The 22,697-nt window shown below is 39.4% G+C and overlaps 2 protein-coding genes across 2 annotated transcripts in view; one reads left to right on the top strand and one right to left on the bottom strand.

Moving 5' to 3' along the window:
- Positions 1–1,150, top strand: part of LOC149945801 (cytochrome P450 2J3-like) — a 28,923-nt gene extending 27,773 nt beyond the window's left edge. Inside the window, exon 9 of the mRNA XM_090174644.1 lies at positions 778–1,150. Coding sequence (XP_090030770.1) covers positions 778–950 — 173 coding nt within the window. The 3' untranslated portion in view covers positions 951–1,150. The remainder of the gene's footprint in view (positions 1–777) is intronic.
- On the bottom strand, positions 797–22,161 carry LOC149945800 (trypsin-1-like). Its single transcript, XM_090176706.1, has 8 exons — positions 22,089–22,161; positions 20,840–21,076; positions 20,542–20,660; positions 18,950–19,065; positions 16,224–16,474; positions 11,935–12,101; positions 7,913–8,114; positions 797–924 (listed from the first exon to the last, which is right to left on the bottom strand). Exons 1-7 carry the CDS (start codon positions 22,159–22,161, stop codon positions 7,932–7,934), a joined length of 1,146 nt encoding a protein of 381 aa, XP_090032832.1. The 3' UTR covers positions 797–924; positions 7,913–7,931.
- Positions 22,162–22,697: the final 536 nt, after the last annotated feature.

Genomic DNA, 22,697 nt, shown 5'->3' with positions numbered 1-22,697 from the left:
TTATTTGGCCCATGCTCCCAACGACCAACATATTTTCGGTCTATTTAATTAACTGTTTGTTTCGCACATGCGCGTTGTTTCAAGTCTCTGTTTCTATATTCTTCAGTCCGTTTCTCCCAAATTGAACGATGATTTTTTTTAATCAGCTCGATCAACGTTTCTTTGTTTTCCAATCCGTTTCGCTTTCGCTTTCTTCTCTTTTCATATATCTTTTTTAATAAGGCTTTTGTGGGTTTCTTAATTACACTTTCTATCTTGGTAAACTGCTTAAGACCCAAACAAACAATGGCAATCTCTCGGGAGGATCGCCTATTCAACCCGGTTGAGTTGCGCAATATTTTGAAATGCAAGTACATTCTCATAAGCTGAAACCAAACACGTTACTAGCGACGTGGCAAAGGTCACGTAAAAACCGCTGAGCGAGGAGCGATAAAGTATAGTCTGGTTAGAAGAAAGCGATTTTGTGCAAATCACCCTTGCTCTGCTACCATGAAAATGCCAAAACATTTTTAGCGCGACTCTTAAACATATCTCTCGCAAATCACTCTCATGAAAACGAGCCTTAAGGAATAGTTTTCATATTGAAAGCCTTGGTTTTAAATGTTAAAAAGGGTGTGAAGGAGATTACATTCCGGGCGTGTAAATCGGTGAAGAAGTGATGTAGTAAGTCAAATATACAATTGTCATATTTAAGGTTATGTTAGTTGTGACAATTCAAACAACTGGATTGTTGATTGAAATAAGTTATTAAGTAAGGTAACGAAACTTTCCCGCTAGGACAAAGAATGTGCCCAGCTGAAAAATTAGCAGTTATGCAGCAGTTTATTTCATTAGTGACATTAATACAACACTTCAAATTTTTGGCTCCGAGTGAAGGCTTGAATTTCGGAAAGGTCGTTTCATTGACACACGTTCCAGTTAACCCTACATTGAAAATCGAAAAAAGATAAATTAATGTAATTTTTTAAATTTTGAGAAAATAACGTCGCTTAAAGTGAATGAATGTTGTAACACTGGGATAGCTTTCCTATCAGTTCTAGCTTGGTGAGCTTGGATTTATTTGTTTAGTAAAGGGTAAACAAAGTTAACAGGTATATCAATTTCGCTTGTTCAAATTGCCAAAAATCGCCCATAGAATTTGCTATAGCTGTGTTGCAGACTGAACTTAAATTTTTATAAAAAAAAATAAAGTTAAACCGTAGAAAAGCGATAAAGAACTTTTTTGGATAAGCATAAGTAATAAATTGTCAAAAAAGAACAAATTTAGTAGTATATAAGCAAGAAGTTTTGTAATCGGGGTCAGTTCTCTTTCCGTACTCATCATGTTCTCCTTTTAATTTAAGTTTTAGTTGATTAAATTGTTGATTGAGTTTTAATATGAGGTCGAGTTATTCTTAGCAAGTTAGTCGCGACAAACTGTAACAGGGTAAATTAGGTAATTCCACGTTTCTTTTAAATATTAGTTGTCGTGTGAAATTGTTCCCGTTACCATGGTCACGGTTTATTTTTATATAAAAGTTAAATAATTGTATAAAATTGAATTAAATTGATATCCTAATTCAAAGAAAGTATTTTAGTTCTAACAATAAAATATACAAAATACTTTTGTGTTTCTTAAGCAAATAATTAAAAAAAAACAGTCTTCAACAAACGTTTTGTAAACCATGCATTCTTTTAATACTATCAATCCTGATGCAATGCCATGATGAAATTATTTATAAATTTATTTTGTTATTAAAGGTCCACAGAAAATGACAGTGGTTCAGTGAGTGCCAACTATTCTTACGACCAAAAGTGTGGTAAATACCAAACGTATATACACGTACTCTGTTCGAAAAGTCTTGACACGTGATAATTTTGAAACGAAAGTTTAAGTAATTTATTTTGAATAAGAGCTAGGAACGTGAACTCCAGTTTCATTGATGGAGTTGGAAGAGGCCTACCATCAACATATTTTCACTTTTGGTAAGATCTATTGTTTGACCTATTATTGCCTAAAAACGCGAAAACGAAATATGTTGAAAAATATAAGTGCTCGATTTTCATATTCCTTAACGTTGATTTAAAAATTTTGCAAAAGTGTCTGAAATTTTTTTTAAAAAGCTACATTCGTGCAAAGATTTTACGGAAATTGGTTTGAAACTAGTTTAAAAATGAGTAACGCTAGCACATTTTAAGCTAAGGTGTTAAAAGTGAGGCAAAATAACAAATCTAACTTTTTACCTCTCCAAGGGGACTTTGTACCCGAGGAGGGGTTATACAACCACCGTGTCTGTCTGTCTGTCAGGCCTGCGAACGCGGGGCAAAGGGTAATCACTGCGTACCCAGTTTCTTAGATTTAGGGAAAAGGTTTTTCCAAAAGCGCCCTCTTTTTGTCATTGGGTGTAGTATAATTTATTAATCGGCTGGGATTCGAACCTGTTGTATCGTGCAGTTCGAAGTTGTAGAGAAAATTAATACTATGCGAAAGTTACGATTAAAACATATTTATTTACAAAAAGGAGGAACTATGCATTTAGATTACATCGCCAGAAGTGCTTTAGGGTTGCTGTACTTTTCTTTATATACCATTCATTTGGGGAATAAAAACGAACTTTATACATTGATAAAAAAAATGAAAAGATAAAGACGTCGACACGTCACATTTCCTCCCCAAGAAAATTTTAGTCATACTGAAGTCTTTCCGGTTTCCTTTGTTGTCTGGATGACCGTCTAGGTGTTTGTGGAACCGAGGCGGTCTTTATGTCTGCTACGGCGCGGTGATGGCTAGAATTTGGAAGTGGAGGCTGATGCGTTGCTCTGGGTACTGGATCAGGTGGGTTGTCTGGTTGTGGCTGATTTGAAACTTGAACGCTGGTATTCACGACTGTCTGACCAGAGTTGTTACTCGCCGTCGTTGAACAAGGAATTGAACGAAGTCTTGTCTGATTGACATGTCGTCTCAGGTTTCCGGCAGGTGTTTGAATCGAGAGCATTGCATTTCCAATCGGCGCTAAGATTGTACCTTCGTACCATTTTGGACCTTTACCGTAGTTTCGAGTCCAGACGGTATCACCTTGTTTAAAGGAACTGTTGATGTTTTCTTGTTTTTCTCGCTCGTTACTTTTCAGTGGAGGCCGTAAACAGTCGAATCGGCTACGGAGTTCTCTATTGAGAAACAGCGAGGCGGGTGTATATCCTTCCTCGTTTGGCAGACGTCTGTGAGAAAACAATATTTTAGCTAGGCGTGATTTTATAGTACCTTCTTTAATTTTTGCAAGTCCTTTCTTGATGGTTGAGACAGCTTTTTCCGCGTGTCCATTTGATGGCGGATGGTAGGGTGCTATTGTCAAATGTTTGATGCCATTTCGATTCGTGAAAGTGACAAATTCGTTACTGGTAAAGTTCGTACCGTTATCAGTTACGAGGCAAGAAGGTAGTCCGTTACGTGAAAATATGTCTCGGAGAACGTCAATGGTAACTTGCGATGAACATGATTTGACTGCAATAGCTTCTAACCAGTTAGAATACGTGTCTTGAAATACCAGGATCATGTTGGTGCCAATAGGTCCTAGATAATCAACATGTACTCGCTCCATAGGAAAGTAAGTTTTAGGCCAATGAGTAGTTGTTTGCGGAGGCATCGCTGCTCGTTGCTGACACTCATGGCAACAATAAACTAATTTCTCGATGTCAGCGTCGAGGTTTGGCCACCAGACTGTAGTTCTGGCTAGTCGTTTTGTCTTGGTCATGCCAAAGTGTCCAACGTGCAACTCGTTTAAGATAGTAGATCGAAACTGCTTCGGAATAAAAATTCGATTATTCCGAATAATAATATGAGAGTCTGAAGTCAATTCTGTTCGACGACTGAAAAAGGCTTTCATGTCATCAGTCGGAGATTTCCGTGGCCAACCGTCTTCGATGAACTTCAGAACTTGAGATAGAGTGTTATCGGATAGAGTAGCTTGTTCAATGTCTTTGAATGAGATTGGATACTGGCGCAAGGCGTCAAGTAGCATAATATATTCAGATGGTTGCGGTGGAATGATATCTGGTGTCGGTAATGGTAGTCGACTCATAGCGTCTGCGTTTCCGTTCTTGGAACCAGGTCGATATTTTATAACGTAGTCATAGGCAGCCAATGTGATTGCCCATCTTTGAATTCTCGCAGCAGTTGTGGTAGGTATTTGTTTTGCAGGATTCAGTAGAGTAGCAAGTGGACTGTGGTCTGTAAGTAATGTAAATTTTCTTCCAAGAATGTACTCACGGAATTTGGTAACCCCAAAGATTAGAGCGAGAGCCTCTTTTTCAATTTGGCTATAGTTCTGCTCGGCTTTGCTTAGAGTTCGTGAGGTAAAGGCAATAGGTCTGTCATGGCCATCAGGTTCAACGTGTGAAAGAACAGCTCCAACTCCACTGGGTGAGGCGTCACAAGCAAGAGTAATTTGCTTAGTTGGATCGTAGTGCACTAGAACAGAATGCGAAGTTAAAACTCCCTTGGCTCGACGGAAGGAATCTGCAGCACTAGAGTCCCATATCCATTCTTCACCCTTGCGTGTAAGTTTGTAGAGCGGTGCCAATAATGTAGACATATTTGGGACAAATTTAGCGTAGTACGTTACAAGTCCCAGAAATGAGCGAAGTTCAGGAAGGTTCTTCGGAATCGGCGCTTCAGTAATAGGCTTCAGGTGTTTCTGCGATGGGTGTAGACCTTGAGCATCAAGTACGTGTCCCAGGTACTCGACTGACTCGACCATGAACTCACACTTTTCTTTTCGCAACTTTGCTCCAGAATTTTCCAGACGAAAGAGAACTTTCTCTAAGGTCCTGATATGTTCTTCATCACTTCTACCAGTCAAAAGCAAGTCGTCTTGAAAAATTGCTATTCTTTCAATACCGGCAAGAATTTGTTCCATGTGTCTTTGGAATACAGCAGCAGCTGATGAGACTCCGAACGGAAATCTGGTATATCTGAAAAGTCCCTTTTGAGTATTTATTACCACTAGATTTCTTGACTCTTCATCAAGCTCTATTTGATTGTAGGCATCCTTGAGATCAAGTTTCGTGAAACGTTGACCGCCGTTTAGGTTAGAAAAGAGTTCGTTGATTTTTGGCAGAGGATATTGCTCGGTAGATGTAGCTATGTTGGCCGTAAGATTGAAACTTCCGCATATTCTGACTGTGTTGTTTGGCTTGAGCGCGACGACAATCGGTGCAGCCCATTCTGACGTTGCAACTGATTCTATGATTCCATCGGATTGAAGTCGGTCTAATTCGCTATTAACTTTTTCTCGATACGCAAACGGTACAGAGTTCGGTTTGTAAAAGCGAGGTTTGACGTCGCCTTGTCTATGCAGGTGAACTTGAACTCCCTTGATTTTTCCCAAACCAGGTGAAAACAGTTTACTGTGCCTCGTTAGTATTTCATTAATACGGACATCGGTAGAGTCGGAAGTGGTCCAGTGTATACGATTTTGTCGTGGAGCTAGGTTGAAGGCTTCGATCCAGTTTCGGCCACACAAGCTTGAACCAGGATGAGAGACAATTAAAAGGGGAAGAGACTTGCTTACGTTCTGGTAAGTAGAATTGACTATGGCATATCCTTTGATTTCAACAAGAAATCCCGTATAAGATCGAAGTGTCGTGGGCGCTGGTAGCAAATCTGGTAAATTGGTTTTCTCTCCAAGCTTCTGATATGTCTCGACGGACATTACTGTGTAGGCAGCTCCGGAATCGTGCTCCATGGTAACTTTCTCGCCATTGATTTGAAACTCGTATAGGTATGGTTTCGGCGTTGGGTCTAGTGTGGTAAGTTGAAATAATGAGTATTCATTAGAGTCATTCTTCTTACTATCCTGGTGAGTCGAGCTTCCGGACTGGTTTGACGCTTGTTCTAAGGAGTGTAGTTTGTGGTACTTTGGTTTTTCGAAATTGTTGTCATTCTTATTTCTCTTGTCTCGTTCCGCAGATAAGCATACGCGAGCCAAATGACCCTTCTTTTGGCAGTAGGAACAATGGGTATTCATGTGCTCACATTTGTCGGCTCGGTGGTCAGGCTTTCCACATCTGTAGCACTGATTTCTAGAACGATAAACGGGTTTAGAATTTCTACTTTGGAATTTATTACCACGTCGTCCAGTAGCTTTGGAGGAAAGTGCATTGATCTGTTCTGGTTCAGCTGTAGTTGGCTTGTCTTTCAGAATTGAAAGGTTTTTAGCAGTGGACTCCATACTTATGGCAATTTCTATGGCTTTCTGTAGCGTTAAATCTGCTGCTGGTACTAGAAGAAATCGTCCCTGTATATCTTCGTTTTCGATTCCAGCTACTAATCGGTCTCGGAGCATCGTATCGAGATTAGTCCCGAAGTTGCAGAATCTGGCTAGCCGACGTAATTCTGCAATAAACGTCGCAACTGATTCGCCGTTAGCTCGCTTCTGGTTACCGAAATTGATGCGTTCGGTGATTTCAGATGGTGCAGGATCAAAGTGATTGTTGAGTATGGTGACTAAATCGTCGTACTGTTTATCTGCAGGTTTCGCAGGGCTTACCAAGCTTCTCAGGCAGGCGTATGTCTTCGGTCCAAGTAATGTCAGTAATGTCGCAACTTTTAAGTTTTCATCAGTAATTTTGTTCGCTTTCAGATACAGCTCCATTCTCTCTGCATATAAGGTCCATGTTTCACTAGATCCATCAAACTGTTGAAATGTTCCGGTAGAAGGCATGATTACTTGAGTAGTGCTGAAGATGTTGTTAATTGTAGAAATCTTCAGTAAGAACTAGCAGTTGTAGCAGTCGTCAGCAGGAACAGCAAAATCTAATCTATTGGTTCATCCCGTATCCCGTCGCTATTGTTGTATCATGCAGTTCGAAGTTGTAGAGAAAATTAATACTATGCGAAAGTTACGATTAAAACATATTTATTTACAAAAAAGGAGGAACTATGCATTTAGATTACATCGCCAGAAGTGCTTTAGGGTTGCTGTACTTTTCTTTATATACCATTCATTTGGGGAATAAAAACGAACTTTATACATTGATAAAAAAAATGAAAAGATAAAGACGTCGACACGTCAGAACCCGAGCCCTCTTGCACGACAGGTGAGCGTTCTACCGCAGAACCACGGATACAGTTATGCTTCACTGAAATTAAAAACTCTTCCGAGGAGAGGTATATTTTGGCTTGCCAACTTGTTATATCAATGTTAAGCCTTAACGTCTGGGACGGATTAATTTACTATAACGTATAAATAAAATAATAAATGAAACTATAAAGGTAAAAAATAGAGAGATAAACCCCTTAAAGATAAACCATAAATATTATTCCTATTTTGTGCGACAAAAAGGAAAACTCACGTATCTTTTTTAAATTTGAGTTATAGTTACACTGTACATGAATTTAGATTTTAGGCCACGATATTGGATTTATGAAATAATTTTAAAGGGTTATAGTAAATTAATCAGTTCCTGATGTTTATGGTTTCTAACATTTATGTGTCAAGTATGATTAGCTACTTGGTCGCACTTTTAACCCCTTACCTAAACAATGTGCTGGTGTTAGTCAGTTTGATATTAATTTCAAGCCAATTTCCGTAAAATCTTTGCATGGCTGTAACCTTTTTGACTATTTTCAGACACTTTTCCTATTCAAATTGACCCTTAGGAACATGAAATTCGAGCACTTAAGTTTTCAAACATTTTTAGTTTTCTAATTTTTAGGTGATAGTAGGTCAAACAATAGATCTTACTCAAAGTGAAAATATGTTGTAAATGGTAGGGGTCATCCAACTCTTTCAATGAAACCGGAGATCACGTTTCTAGCTCTTAAACAAAATAAATTACCGTAAATTCCATTTCCAAATAGTCAGGCGTCAAGATTTTTTGATCCGAGTGTACGTGGTAAATACCTATAGTAAACTTGAAAAATATGATTTACTTGGAATGAGAGTAACGAATTAGACCATTCTAGCGGAACCGTCGATGTTTTGCGTTTTCGACGCAATCCAATCCAAGAAGGACGACACTTTGGTGTACACACCTGGAAACCCAGCTTGCGCGCATCCGTGGCCAAATGATACAATACCAATCAGAGTCCAATGTCCATCGGTATAATACACTAGCGGACCACCGGAATCGCCCTGAAAAAGATACATTTTTGTATAACCAAGAATTATTCAATTATTATTAGGGAGACCAAATTTAGCGTTGCGTCCAATCCCTCTCACGCTCTATCAAATTAATCCGATATCTTAATATTTCCTTAAAACTGACGCGTGAAGCTCGTGCCGGTGTCGTTTTCCCTCGGGGAAAACTATCCAATGATGTTCAAGGATAGTCTTAACATTGTCATAAAAGAACACGGATATTTTATTGAACAAATAGTGAAGTAATTACAAGAAATTTAAAGAGATGATAGAAAGTCCTCGAGGGAGGCCCCGGGAGGGAACGTGTTCAGCACCGAAGCCGCGTTTCCGCGTTGGATGGCGATACCAATCCGTTGCTTGAGGTACCCGACGGAACGGATCTCGCCACTTGCTAAGCGAAGCCGGCGACCGATGGAATGTACCAGGGTTAGGCCGTCGCGGACAAACGCACCGAGAGTTTCCACGACAACGGGCTTAAAAATGTAGCGATGCTCGAGGCCGGAATACTTGTTTTTCTTCTTTATTTCAGCCCTGGTTGCAGCCCAGAAAGGGGCCGAAGAAGAAGAAGCCAAGTAAGACGGGGCGAGAGGGTCGGTAAGGTAAAATCCCAAATTAACGATTTGTCTCCAGACCACGGAACCTGAGTTAAACCGTCGGACCGTTTACCATCATCGCGCGACAGGCCCACTGGCTCCAGTTGGCATGGGACCCCGGCTGAAACAAGAGCGCGTTTCAGAATGTCGTTTACAGTGGCATGGCGAGAAAGACGGCCGGAGCTCTTTTTACAACTTAACCCGTGAGAGCCAAATTAATCGACGTGGCTGCCACACGAACATGAATGTGGAACACAGATCGGGGCACCCAACCTGAGACCAACAGCTATCCGAAAAGAGTCGTCATCCAACAGCGTACCAAGCGAGGGGGACGGTAAAGCGTTCAGCCAACACCCGGATTCCTTCGTGCTCACGGAGAGAAGCCGGACCTGTTCCCTGTCGCCGGAAGCGAGTTCAGATAAGAAAGCGACCGATTTATCCACGAAAGGGGTTTCCCAAGTACGCTGGTGACGCCAAAGGTCGGGAGACGGTAAACGAGAATAAGCGCGAATCTCCCATTGGAGAAGGGCGTCGCGAAATACTGAATCTTCGGAAACGGAGATATCCACAGGGAGTATGTCGCGCACTAGATCGGAGACACTCTAAAAAGAGGAGAGGAAGGGCTAGGTCCGAAGCGTGTCGGAATCCGAGTCCGCCCTTGGAAACGGGGAGCGAGAAATGCACCCACGGGGCACCGCCCAATTCTAGAAGAGTGTTGGTGACTTCCTGGAGCGCAAGGCGTTGAGTATTGTCAAAATGGTTAAGGCCAACGTCGTCCCTCCAAACCAGGGAGCTCCGGAGTAGATATAGAAGTTTTGGGATCGCCAAGGAATTCTTTAACAAGAAAAATCCGTGATGGGCGGAAACGTGTTCGAGGTTAGTGACCATAGTTGTCAAAGCTCTCGTTTAAGTAGCCAGTCAGTCGAAGATAGCTTCATCCGTGAGAGGAGCGCCTAGGAGTACATATTTGTCGCGACTGATAACTGCAATTCCCGGAACAACTGGTGCAAACATGGATTTGTAGTGGGCTTCGTCTAAATCACCTGGATAATGTATCAACAGTTCGCATTTCGACGGATTCAGCTCGAGGCCGATTTCTGTGCTCAATTCTTGAAGTACACGAAGATCAGCGAGGACCGCGTCGGGGTTGCCGCCTAGAGAGGAGTCATCCAAGTACCAGACGTTGAACTCTGATGTCCTACGAGAGGCGACGCGGTCGACGATTAGGCAAAAAAAGCGCTGGAGCCAGGGAGTCACCCAGTTGAACGCCCCTTTCGGAGGAAATCAGCGCCTCCCCAAAGGCAAGATGGGAGGGAGCCTGATAGCATTGACGCAGATACAAATAAAGGTCTGGGAGTTCGTTGTAAACGGTTTCTAGTAGGCGAACCCGACGAACCATGTTGAACGCGTTACGAAAATCCACCTTGACTAAGACCTTAGCGTTGCCATGCTTATGGTTTACGAAACGAATAGCGGCGTGGACCGCTGCCTCAGCGCCACTGCGAATACCGAAACCTAACTGCTTCAGACGTAGGAGAGGGCCCAGAGTAGGCATGATATGAGAATAGCCCAATTTCGCGACAAGCCGACGGAGGGTGCAACCAACAGCTATGGGACGGATCCCGCCATCCTTTTTCTTGAGGGCGCAAAGAGAAGCCCCATATAGAACCGGACAGATCTCGGATGGGACGCTTCCCGAGAGCATAAGGTTGCAAGTGCGGCTGAGAGATTTTAGCAGACAATCGCCAACCGGACCGGTGCCGGGCCCAATCAAATCCTGGAAGTGCTGAGGACTTAAGCAGTCCAAACCAGCCGCCGAGGCTTTCGGGAAAGCCATAATCGCAGAACGAACTTGAGAATCCGTCACGTCGTGAGGTTGGACAAATGAAATATCGTCGGGTTCGTATGATAAATCCTGATGGCCCGAGCCGGAGGGGTGCTTGCTAATAAGGATGTCTAGAGTGGATGAGTCGTTGGGAGCGAAGGAGTCCTCAGAGGACACGACCCGAACTGCACCACTGACATCCCCATCTGCCAAATTAGCTTCAACGATTTTGCCGATGTCGTTCTTCTTGGTGCCCTGCTTACGAGAAAGTTTCGGCTTAGCGGCACGGAAGGGATGGCCGAACTCCCATCAAAAGATTTTATATTGGCTTTAACCGAGGCGGCAAGAGACACTGGTTTCGCGTCGGACTTTACGGGAACCAGTGGCGTAGCGAGGGGGGAGCGGAGGGGCGGACCGCCCCAGGCGCCACCATTAGGAGGGCGGAAAAATTGCCCTTTTTTACAAGGATGATTTTGGCGCGTTCATCCCTTCTACTTCGCCTCTCTTCCTATCGTCCTTGGAATTGTGATTCCGCCCCGGGCGACAATGACCCACGCTACGCCACTGACGGGAACTTGAAAACAACCGGCGGAAAAGCAGAAAAGGCCTTCCAAGATTCCGGTGAGTTTTCGCGGCATACTCTGTTTAAAACCGTCGAAAGTACCGTGGAGGCCGTAGTTCTAGCACCCTTTGGGATGCGCCTTATGATGCGACGGGTGGATTTTTTGTCATTATCCCCAAGTTTAAATAAATACATTCTTGATATTACCGTATCTCAAAGAGAGGTAGAGGTAAGAGTGAATCACCGTGCTTGAGCATAATATCTTCCATTCAATAATTTACTTATTTATTACAACAGTTTCTTCGGACGAAGCTAATAAAAACTATAAGGTCTTGCAAAGCGTTACTACTAACTCTTAATAAATGAGCTGATACATTAAGTAAACTCTTTGATTTAAAATTATTTTAAAGGTTTGAAATATTTTTAACTTACGTTGCACAATAATCACATATTGTCACATTCTATATAGACTGGACATTATTCGTAAAGGGTTGTGGAAAGTGTAACGCTAATGATACGCATTTTGGGCTGTACAAGGAATCTACAAGGATCAGTTTCTAAATAGGGATTTTAAAAACAATCATTTCATCGCCTCAAAAAGTATTTTGCATTTATAATGTATTAAAACTTGAAATCTTAGCCATTTATTTATAGTTTGGTTTTGTTTAAGACCAATTTTCGTTATTTAGACAAATTAGGCGAAGATAGAAATTAAGTCGTTGCTATAATTACACTACTATACTAAATTTCGGTAAAATTAACTGTTCGCGTTAGCCCGAGTTAAGGTTCTACGAAACACGTTTCAAAGTCATTGTTGTTCTTTTGCTTCCTTACCTGACAAGCGTCCTTCGCTGCGCTTCGGTCACCGGCGCAAATCATGTTTCCAGTAATTCCGTTTGGTAAGGTCGCGCTTGACTTAAGAGTCCTGTAAGATTCGTTACATTCTGGATTGGAGAATATTTTCAGCCGAGCTTCTTTTAACTCTTTACTGTCTTTACCACCTAAAAAAAATAATATATTATAGCAGGAATGCAAAGTGTTGATAACCTCTCCACCATCAGTGGCGGCTCCCAAAATGTTTAAGGGTAATCTTATAATTTGTTTGTAGGGGCTCTCATTGAATCTGATAATTTGAAACCCTTCAGGTTCACCTTCCCCCACATACTTACATTTTGGTGTTATTTACTTTTGTTGTTGCTTATTCTCCCGCACTCTTGACCAATAGTTAACAAGCACTCGAGGAGTAAAAACGAACTGGTCTTGACCATTTTGTTGTGCGTATTTACGGAACTAGTTTAGCTATTTACTGATAGTTATTTTTGGGTATTCCTAAAATTCAATATAACAAAAGTCCTAGAATTCTAAGGTATAAAAACTAAAGCCTTCCCACTTGTTACATAGTATTGGCCATTAACGTTAACTTAATTAACAAGACCAGCTAAAATCCCTCAGCTCACAGCGATCCTATGAAACCATTTTTATATTCGCGGGCTTCAGACCTACCACAAGGTAATCCTGCATCCTGCAGGGTCAAGGGTGCACCCAGACGTTTCCGTTAGGAAACAACACTACAAGTAGCCCTGAAACCCTCTCAACCCCCACAACCACGTAGAGCCAACCACGAGAGAATTTTCCCGGATCAAACCACGTCATCAGTAGCATTACAAGACATAAGTTCAAAAGTAACCAATGAGCCCTGTAAAAAGTGTAATCACGAATTGGTTTTGGTTTTCAACTCCGCCCAACAATCCCGGGAACAAACCCGTACGAGAAACCTCAAGACTTCAGAATTCTGATTTTCTATTTGCGGCGAGAAGCTTCCGACAGTCCGAGTGTGAGAAAAGCCATGTCGAAACCATGAAAGCTGACGATAATAGAGTGCACGATAAAGTCGCGCTCGAATTTGTTATTAACTTAACTTAAATGAAAAAACCCCTCTCTGAAACCCTCGCGCAATGTCACGAACGAAATTCTCATCGCTAACCAGAGCATTCCAATCAAAAAATCTTAGTTACAGCACCCATGAATCGGGGAAAAGCAACGTCTTCTCCATCCTCACGCCGCCTGTTGGTCACTGACTACCTACATGTAGCAGTTCCGAGATAATAATAATAAAAATAACAATAATAATCAGCTAGGCTAATACCCAAGGCACCACCTTAGGCCTAAGTCATCAAGCGACTTTTAAAGCCATTTATTCAGGTGGCCGGGTTACAATGCGTAGGAGGGTGGTAGCAAGCCCTACATGCCACGCGAGTCAACAGCTCCCTACACTAACTATTACCGTTAACCTCAACATAAGAAAGCCTGATGAAATAGCCCGATTCCCTCGTCTAACTAGACGTTTCAGACCAAACTCCACGGTACCTACGCCCTCGCCAACGTGTAAAAAGTTCGTCATCGTCATAAGAACACCCTTATTTTAATCCTTATTTAAAACGGGACAAACTGTCATCGTAAAACAAAAATAGCCAGTAAAGCGTAGAGAGAAATTCTTTGGTAAAAGGTGTAATCCCAAGCTATTGAAAGAGGAAATGTTAAAATAGGTCCCCTCGAGGTTTAGAGCTCATTCCGCTTCGTATGTTTTTACTGCTAGGTCAACCTTTTTTAACAATCATATTTACCCTCGCCGTTATCATTTGAGAATCATTTTCCGTTAAATATTAAGTTTATCTCGCTTAATTGTAGTATTTATTACAATTTGTTTTGTACTCGCTCATCCAAGCTAAAATGCCGGACAGGATGCTATGGTATATAAATCGTGAGAAATAATTTTGTTAATGAATCTATGGTCAAAGAAAGCATTATTGTTACGTTTAAAATCCCCACCGATAGAATTTAAATACGGATAATAACTGACCAAATGGTGGCCTAACCATCACGAGAAACGCAGCGATAAAATGATTCCCCTCGCTATAAATGAAAGACAATAATAATTTTCTGCATTTTGTGTATTTGTGTTTTTATATTGAGTTAAATAACGATTTGGTGATTGAACATAGACAAGGGGTTTAAATTCGAAATTCGAATATCTCCTCTTTCCCTTTCCCTCCCCCCCCCCCCCCCCTGTAGCACAGCCGGTCGTTTTGGAGTCAGGTTGTAGTTGAAAAGTCGGTCTGGAGTCGAAGACCAAAAGCCGATTTAAAAAGTCATTAACGTTTCAGGGACGAAATAGGTAGTAACGCATTTAGGACTTTTAGAGTTAGTATGCCGAATCAAAGCTGACTGAAAATTATAGTTCATTTGCTGACTTTAAAACGACTAAATTTTTAAAACAACAACCGGAGCGCCATCTTTGGTCCCGTTTCGTAACTATTAGAGATAAATTGTACAGTATCAAGATAATCTTCTTAGGTAAGCTTTTTCATTGACATTTCATTGTAATTTAAGATAATATACTTATAAGTTGAGGATTGGAATAGAATTGAAAGTAGGCCTTGTTTTGACTAGCAGGGAAGCAAGTTTAAAGCAATAAAATATACCAATAACGTTCAAGCTTTGATTCATAATGTAGTGACTAGCTAAATTACATTTATAAGTGGGAATTCGGTTAAATTTTTTTTAAATTTACCTCTAACTGAAAGATTTATCTATTGAATGCAGAAGCTTTTCGCCCATTGCCATAATATCGTGAAGCTATTTAATATTGAAGAAGTTATTAAATCTTAGGTAAAACACACTTTAGACAGAAGGGGTTACATAAAGAAACTGGAGTTAAAAGAACAGGAAGTTAAGAGTTCGTAAAATAATCGTGATTAAAAACAAAACGAGGAAGACGAGGGTGATAACTCTGATTTGAACTACAGTTAAAACTTTTAAGAGAACTGAGTTTTTTGACAATGATTTGAATAATGGGTACTTTATAATTTATTATAACATTCGATTTTTTTTTATTTTATAGTTCCTTTATTTATATCATAAATATTATTTGGATATGCATGTTCGTGCCTCATTTACATATTAAATACACGAATTATTTAATTAATCTTATATTTTCGATTTGAATAATTAAAAAATAAGTCGAAAGATATGCATTGCGTTTTGTTTACTATTTCATTTCATTTAAACTTTAATGTGATTTATGTAAATAGGACTGCATGGACTAGCAGGTATAAGTGTGATTTGTTGGAAAAGTATATACGACGACGGATACTTCATGGCGTGTTTAAAATAAATTAAGAATAATTGTTTTATAAAAACATATTTTCTTTTATTTACATTGCGAGCTTTCGGGTACGAGACCCCTTGTCAAGCGTCATCACTCAGACGATTATACGGCTAGTGTGATTTGTTTTTCTATTTTGATAGAACACCAATTATTTTCTAAAAATCGTTTACCTTAAGCAAAATATCATTGATTAAATTGATAGAGTTCAGAAGTAGTGTTCGTGGTAAAACGGGCCAACGTTGTTTAAGAGACGGTAACATATCTATTTGCAGTCGGTTTGCTTGTAATTGGATCGGCAACTCAGGCTTATGTAAAAACTAAACAACGTCGTTTCCTAGTAGGTCATTCATCTATTTACATTCGATGTGCTTTTTAATGAGACGGTAATTCGGGCGTATGTACGCGTTAGGAACTATCCCAAGACGTTGCAAATTGTATTAGATGGAGTCCCATAAATGGACGTAGAGAAAGGCAAGCGAGGCAACCACCGTAGGCTTATCTTCTACACATCGAAAATAATATTATTTCATGCACAAATTCTAGGACTGAAGATAAAGATTTAATTAGATCCAATATCATTTATCGTGGCTCAAAGACAATGTGTTTTTGATAATTTCTTGCGGTAGACTGACGAGCTGCGAGAACTTTTCGACTGGTATAAAACTAATCAAACTTTAACTTTTCGTTAGATCCTAACCTTTGGAGGTGTCTGGAGATTCTATTATCTTTGAAATTACCAGAATTTTGGGTGATTCTGAAACTTCTGATTTAAGGTTGGTTTTTAAGTAGGTTCCTCGGATTTGGGCATTTGGGCAGATCTAGCCAGATGGTGTATAGATAATGGAAATTCAAAATAACGCTCGAAACTTCCGACCATCTTTGACAAGAACTAGTGTCTTAATGGCCTACAACTGGACTAGTTACCATCTTTTCATTTTTGGATAAAGATATTTACCAAAGGAAGTATCTCCCCATCCGGTAACAATGGCGTTGTCCTCTGCAGGCGGGGTGAGACCTTTAGGCGGCAAACAGACTGGACGAGTGGAAGTTGAATAAAGAATATCATCGTTTGTTTTGAGAATGGCTATGTCGTAGTAGTGCATTCTCCTGTCGTAGCTTTCATGAATTATGATCAGGGACAGTGCAAGCATCGTCCCGTTGTTACGATCATGAGCTCCGACACGAACTTTGTAATCTTGGTAATTTCTGAAACGACATTAAGTTAAAAGAAGAATAACGTTGGACTTTCCAACCAAATTTATGTTTTGACCGCGAGTAGTGCTGCTCACTGTTTTTTTAGGATAAAATGTTTGTAGGTGCCTCGATTTCTACCAAAGAATGCAAAATTGGGACGCGTGCACCTATACCGGGAACGTATCATTTAGTTTATCCATTCAAAGAGGATTCTGCTGCACAAGTCACTGTGCAAACCTTAAGAAAACCCTGTTGAATTTACGCCGCAATTATTACACCAAATTCTCAAGGCACTGAATACTACCTTTACATTTACAATTACGATATTATGTTTTGCGGAAATATTAGAAAATACGGCATTTGTATGAAAACGGTTTTACCATTTACAACCATGGAATAGGGGTTAATCATATTAAGTATACCAAAAAATTTAATCGGGAAATGGAATTACAAAAATAAATTGCAATGGGCAGAAATTTTTTAACTTTATGCCCAATGGAATAAGAAAGGTTAATATACAAATTGTTTTACGGAAAAGGGATGGGAATGGATATTTTTTCAACGGTAATGGATTCAGCTTTTTATGCAGCTAGCCATTCGCCAGGATGGCAAGCTTCTATTTTTGGATAAAGCGTTATATAGCGGTTCTATATGGGCTTTTGGTCATTGTTGTAGTATCGTTCAATCACTCTTTTCATTCTTCGTGTACCCTGGCTAGACACAAAAATATCAATAAACTTCCGGCCGAAGTTTCTTCGCGTTCTTCTCAAACCAGTGCAGCCGAACCGAGATTACAACAAGCATCTTCACTACACGATTACTGAAATCAGTAGATGTCTAGTAAAATCGTATTTAAAAATAATTTCAACGATTCAGGTGTACAATATAAAACTATAATGGGGTGGCGGAGAGGTTAGCGCTTTCGCCTCGCAGCAAGAAGAGCCGGGTTCGATCCCAGTTTGTGGCACTGGGTGAAAACTCGGAACTACTCCTTCTGCGTTGAGTTTTGAAAGTTCTCTCCCCACTGGTTAAAGGGGTTTTCCCCGAGTTCTTCGTTTTTCCCTTCCCATAAAAACTTGTAGAGGTTAACGGTAATAGTTAGTGTAGGGAGCTGTTGGCTCGCGTGGCATGAAGGGCTCACCACCACCCTCCTACGCATTGTAACCCGGCCACCTGTTTAAAGGCATTATAAGTCGCTAGATGACTTGGGCCTAAGGTGGTGCCTTGGGTATCAGCCTAGCTGATTATTATTATTATTATTATGACTAATTATCTAAAAGGTCACGTTACATGTTCCCCAAACGCTTAAAAAAAACAAATTTGATTTGTTTTCACACCTTTGAAATCGGTGGCCTTCTAAATAACCTAAGACCATTTACACCTGGACTACAATGCCAACGTTATAACTCCGATTTTAGAGTGTCCGCTACAAACACCACCAAGTGGAGAAAATCCGCGAAAGGTATCCACAAACATGCAGCAATCCCCCCTTTTTTGATCTCTCTTCTTTAGGAGGCGAACGGTTCGCGCTCTCTTCCGCTGTTTTTCTCGGACTCGGGGTTTCTCTTGATTTCTAGCGGGGGTCTAAATACATTTTCGGTGGTCTGCAACTTCTCGGCCGTTAAGTGGTTAAGCCTAGGGCCCTAGGCAACAATAATGCCAGCTATTCGGTGCTCTTATGGTGCATGCAAAAACGATAAGCGGTATATTCAAGACAATATTAAGTTAATTAAGTTTCCCAGTGTAAAACTGGAACGTGCCAATGTGATAAGTAGGTCAAGGCTTGTGGTAGGTTAGAAAGATTTGGAGAGTCGATACTCGAACAACCAGTTTAAACGATTTTATGTGTGCTCGTCGCATTAATAATTCATAATTAAACATACCTTCAACAAGTTCCCAAAACGTTTTAGGTGGAATTTCAATAAACTTTGCCATGTGGTTTCCACTTAAGCCTTGACGCCGTAAATAACGGGCGAAAATTGGTCACGACGGCGACCGAGTAAAATGTCGGGAGAGGAGGGCGACGCTATGAACGAAAGGAGCGCGAAGTGAACTCGTTTTTTCAGCCCGAATTCCCTTGTGGACGATAGTTGCCTCTAAATAACGATGGTGGCGTTGGGGTAGCGGTGACACTAGCCTAACAACAACGCCTACTTTCATTGCAGTCCAGGTGTAAATGGTGTTAGAAATAACTAACGTTAAGATTGTTTTTAAATACCATTAAAAATCCAATCACATTTTGTTCTTCATGTACCCTGTTGAATAACAAAAATTGAACTTAGATAATTCTGTATCCACTACGCGTTTCTTACTTTCTTCCAAACCACCGCGGCAAAACGAGCTAACAACAAGAATTTTCGCAACTTGTTTGATAACACGTTATAACTATCGTGTGACCGTGCCTTTATTTAATCGAAGAAAAAATATTAATTAAACTGATTCCTTTAAAAGAACTATCCAAATTGTAATATATAAAATGAGACTGACCGGGATCGCCCTCCTCCAGCGAAACAGTGGGCAGCGGTCAATAAATAACGCTCACTGATAACTGAGGCTCCGCAATGGTATCGGTAATTCGTACTCGTCTTCCTGAAAAGAGCTGCCTGCAAAATGAAAAGTTCTTTTGAAATTAAAGAGAGTAAACAGTAGGACGTTCAATAGTCGATTAAAATTTCAGGCTAGGAGCCTGAAACCCAATATTGGTACCCCAGATTGTCCTCACCCTTTGAAGTGAAACCCTAATAATATTTAGTAATTGCTTCTACCACTACATGGGTTAATTATTCTTTTAGTATGTCCGGTGCCTACGTTATTAATAACGTAAGCTCCGGACATACCAAGAATCCATTTTTATGACTATGTTTCAAAAATTTCATCGCTGCAATTTAGCTACAGGACAGTCATATTACAGACTGCCAAAACCATTCTTTTGTAATCTGTAAATAGTGTGTAAGGGAATTGTTATTTGGCTGAAAAGTGATCAATTTCAGCCACTTTGCAGTCTGCGATTTACAGACTACAGCAGCAAAATGTAACTTCATTACAGTTTTGTGAAAGTTCAGTTACAGATAAATAACAGCCTCTTTACAGTAAAAATGAAGTAAAGAAACAGACTTGTATTAGTAACATTTCAACGCAAATGCAGTCCCATTACAGTCATTCTGTAGTCAAATTGCAGTCGCAATTCAGCACCACGACAGTTAAAATGTAGTAGAATTGCAGCTTTTGAATACAATAAATTTTTAGTTCTTCTCCAGTTAAGTAAATTTTTACTATTGAATATTTCTTTTCAATTTGATTATTATTTCATTTTAAAATAAGCTTTTATGAAACTTGTTCATTATTTTCAATATTGTTTGCAAATGTGATTTTTAAGAAATACAACATAACATTATTTAATTTAATGCTCGCAGTTTTATAATCTGCAAATGCAGCTTCATTACAGTCGTTTGTGAGCCATCAAAATCTTTTAATAATATAGGAACTGATTTTGCAGCCAACTTTGAGTCATATTAAAGCTCATACTAAGACTTCATTTGTAGGCTATTTACAGTCAAGTTGCAGAATTCATCATAGCAATTTTAAACTTTTTTGAAGCCTAATTACAGTCACATTACAGACGTTGTGTTATTGCAGTCAAAAATCTGTGATTGTAGCTCGATTACTAGTCTCAATTGTTTTTGAAATCTCAACTGTAAATCCAAACAATTCCATCTACTTTGCAGGTAACGTTTTGGACTGTAATTAGACTGTACTCCATTTCAGTTCATTGCAGACCAACTGCAGCTAAATTTCAGACCAGCAGCCATATACAGCCATAATTTTTTGTAAGGGTCGCACTAAATTTCCCTCACGCTCTAACATTAATTTATTTACCTCTAAAATTAAAATCAAATCAATCCGGTATCTCATTGGTTCCAAGCCACTCTCGTCTTGCGACTAAAGCGCAAGCCGGTAACGTTTCTCCTTCCCACTTTTGTGACGGGAATTAATTCGAGCGTGATGCCCGAGGATTGTCTCAACATACTCATTCTCCAAAGTCAGCTCGAGCCCCAAAACTAATATCCGTGTAATCTTACCATCCATGGCCAAGAATTTGGCAAAGACACCCTTCCTCCGACTACTGCGTACAGTGATCGTCGACGAATGAAAGACAGAGTCGGCCCACCAACACTCTTAGCGAATTTCACTCCGCAACCTGTTTAGAATACAAACTTTTAAGATCAACTAATTTCAAATTAGCTCATGCAAACGACTTCATGCTAGTGAAGTAACTCACACCAGTACATCAATAATGCAAAGGGAAAAACTAAGAGGCTTTATTGTTTTATGCTATTCATAATGGCATTAGTTGAGATCATCAAAGACTGTTCTTACCAGGAACAACAAGCTTCTGAAATTTGGGCTTTTCCAAGACATCATGCGGACAACATACTATTGGTTCTGAATCGATATACTCGCAAACCGACAGTGTTGAAGGGCGAGCTCGGCAAGATGAGAAACGCACACATTGGCCCTCATCCTGATGGCAAGCGTTAATACCGACGTCGGTTGTTGAGGGTTTATCGTCATCAGGAAAAATCCATCTGCGAGATCGTTTATCGAAGTATGAATCTGAAAGAAAACTGACAAAATTAGATCAGGGTATCTTTTAAAGGAAACGTTCGAAGACTTTTCACATTATTTGATCACAATATAAGCGAAATCAAGAAGTATAGAAGCCCTGCACTAAATAAAGTGGTTTAAATGATATAAATAATCAGTAATAATAATATACGACCGGTCTTTTACTAACAATTATATTATTGGCCTTTTAAGTTTTCATTTTATGCTATCGAAGCAGTGTTTCCCTCCTAAGCTGTGCAAAAAGGTGGTACAGACATTTAGAGAGATGACGTTAGGTGTTTCATATTTTATTCAGACTAATTGTAAACTTCAATTATGAATATTGCTTGATAATTTAAATGTTTAATCAAATATTCTTATTAAACTTTATTTTTTAATAATTTTATATAAAACGATTTAAATTCTTTTTTATACAATAACATCTAGATTTTTTTTCAAACGGTAGCAAAATTAGATTAACCAAATCTGAAGCTCGGACACAGTAATTTCAATAAAACATAAAATAAACAACCGTTTTCTTTACCTGAATTTATATAAGATTATAAAGTAAACGTAAGCTTTATTTAAAGTAAGGGATTGTTTATTAAAAAGTAACTTTAGCCTGAAATAAAAAAAGCGTGCGTCTAAAAGTTTTTATTATTAACTAATAAGACAATGCAATATTATTCCTTAAAGCTGTAGCAGACAGGAACTTGATAATTAAGCAGCTGATCACGTTAAAACATTTTATCTGATCAGATAAGAGAAAGGGAATGGAACGTGTTTTATCTACTTTGTTATCCGTACAGTTAAAATGATGGTCTACTTAGGTGGATAGAAGCCTGCTTTAATATTGATCAGCAAAGTCAGATATAATCAAAGAGCTTAACATGGAACTAAAAACGCGTATGTATGGGAATAAAATAATTTCATATTAAAAATTGATGGCAAAACCACCATCAAATCAAATAATTTCCTGCTTTAATTATCATAGAAAGTCAATAAAATAAATGTTACTTACTCTGATTGACTTTGTTTGAGACACCCAGTTGTAGAAAAAAACATAAGAAAAATTGAAATATTACAACCTTCATAGTTTTATGAAACTATAATAAATGCGGCCTTTTCCAAAGTGATCGGTGAAAACTTTAACGCGTTAAGATCCCAACATGACTTGAGTTATAAACGAACTTGAAAGTTGAAGGCTACGGAAAAAGGCGGTAGAAGAAAGGATAATTTCTGGCTATTGTGAAATACCGGCCGAAGATTGTAGTATTCGCGGTGAAAACAGGTTTCCATTCGTCTTTGAAAAGGGTCTTCCTGCTTTCAATACCCGCCTTTGATTAGCTGGGTTTGGGAATTACGTGTTTCTACGAAGAGTCAATTAAATAGCTCACCAGTTTATTTCATACCCAATAATTTAAATTAATTTATTATACAATTTGAGATCCGGTTCCTGAGATAGTCTCTGAAATTAGAAATTCTTGCTTAAGGTTTTTTGAAAAAAAGAGGTTTTTGATTAAAATGGTACATCAAAATTGGGCCAGAGGCTAGGATTAATGTTAATCACGTAAAAAAAAATGTTTCCATATTTATTAAAATTTCGAAAGAAAATTTTTAAGGGGGTTTT

The sequence above is a fragment of the Leiobunum rupestre genome, chromosome 5 (genome assembly GCF_980474605.1).
Source record: "Leiobunum rupestre chromosome 5, qqLeiRupe1.1.hap1, whole genome shotgun sequence".
NCBI lineage: Eukaryota > Metazoa > Arthropoda > Arachnida > Opiliones > Sclerosomatidae > Leiobunum > Leiobunum rupestre.
Note: the sequence above shows the minus strand (reverse complement) of the source record. Positions and strands in the feature narration are given on the sequence as shown.

Excerpts from the sequence above, each read along its gene's own strand:
- LOC149945800 (XM_090176706.1), bottom strand. The coding sequence starts at position 22,161 with ATGAAGGTTGTAATATTTCAATTTTTCTTATGTTTTTTTCTACAACTG. Across the intron at positions 21,077-22,088 it reads CTCAAACAAAGTCAATCAGA|ATTCATACTTCGATAAACGA; the intron begins GTAAGTAACATT and ends GTTTTCTTTCAG. Across the intron at positions 19,066-20,541 it reads CAAATTCTTGGCCATGGATG|GCAGCTCTTTTCAGGAAGAC; the intron begins GTAAGATTACAC and ends TTCATTTTGCAG.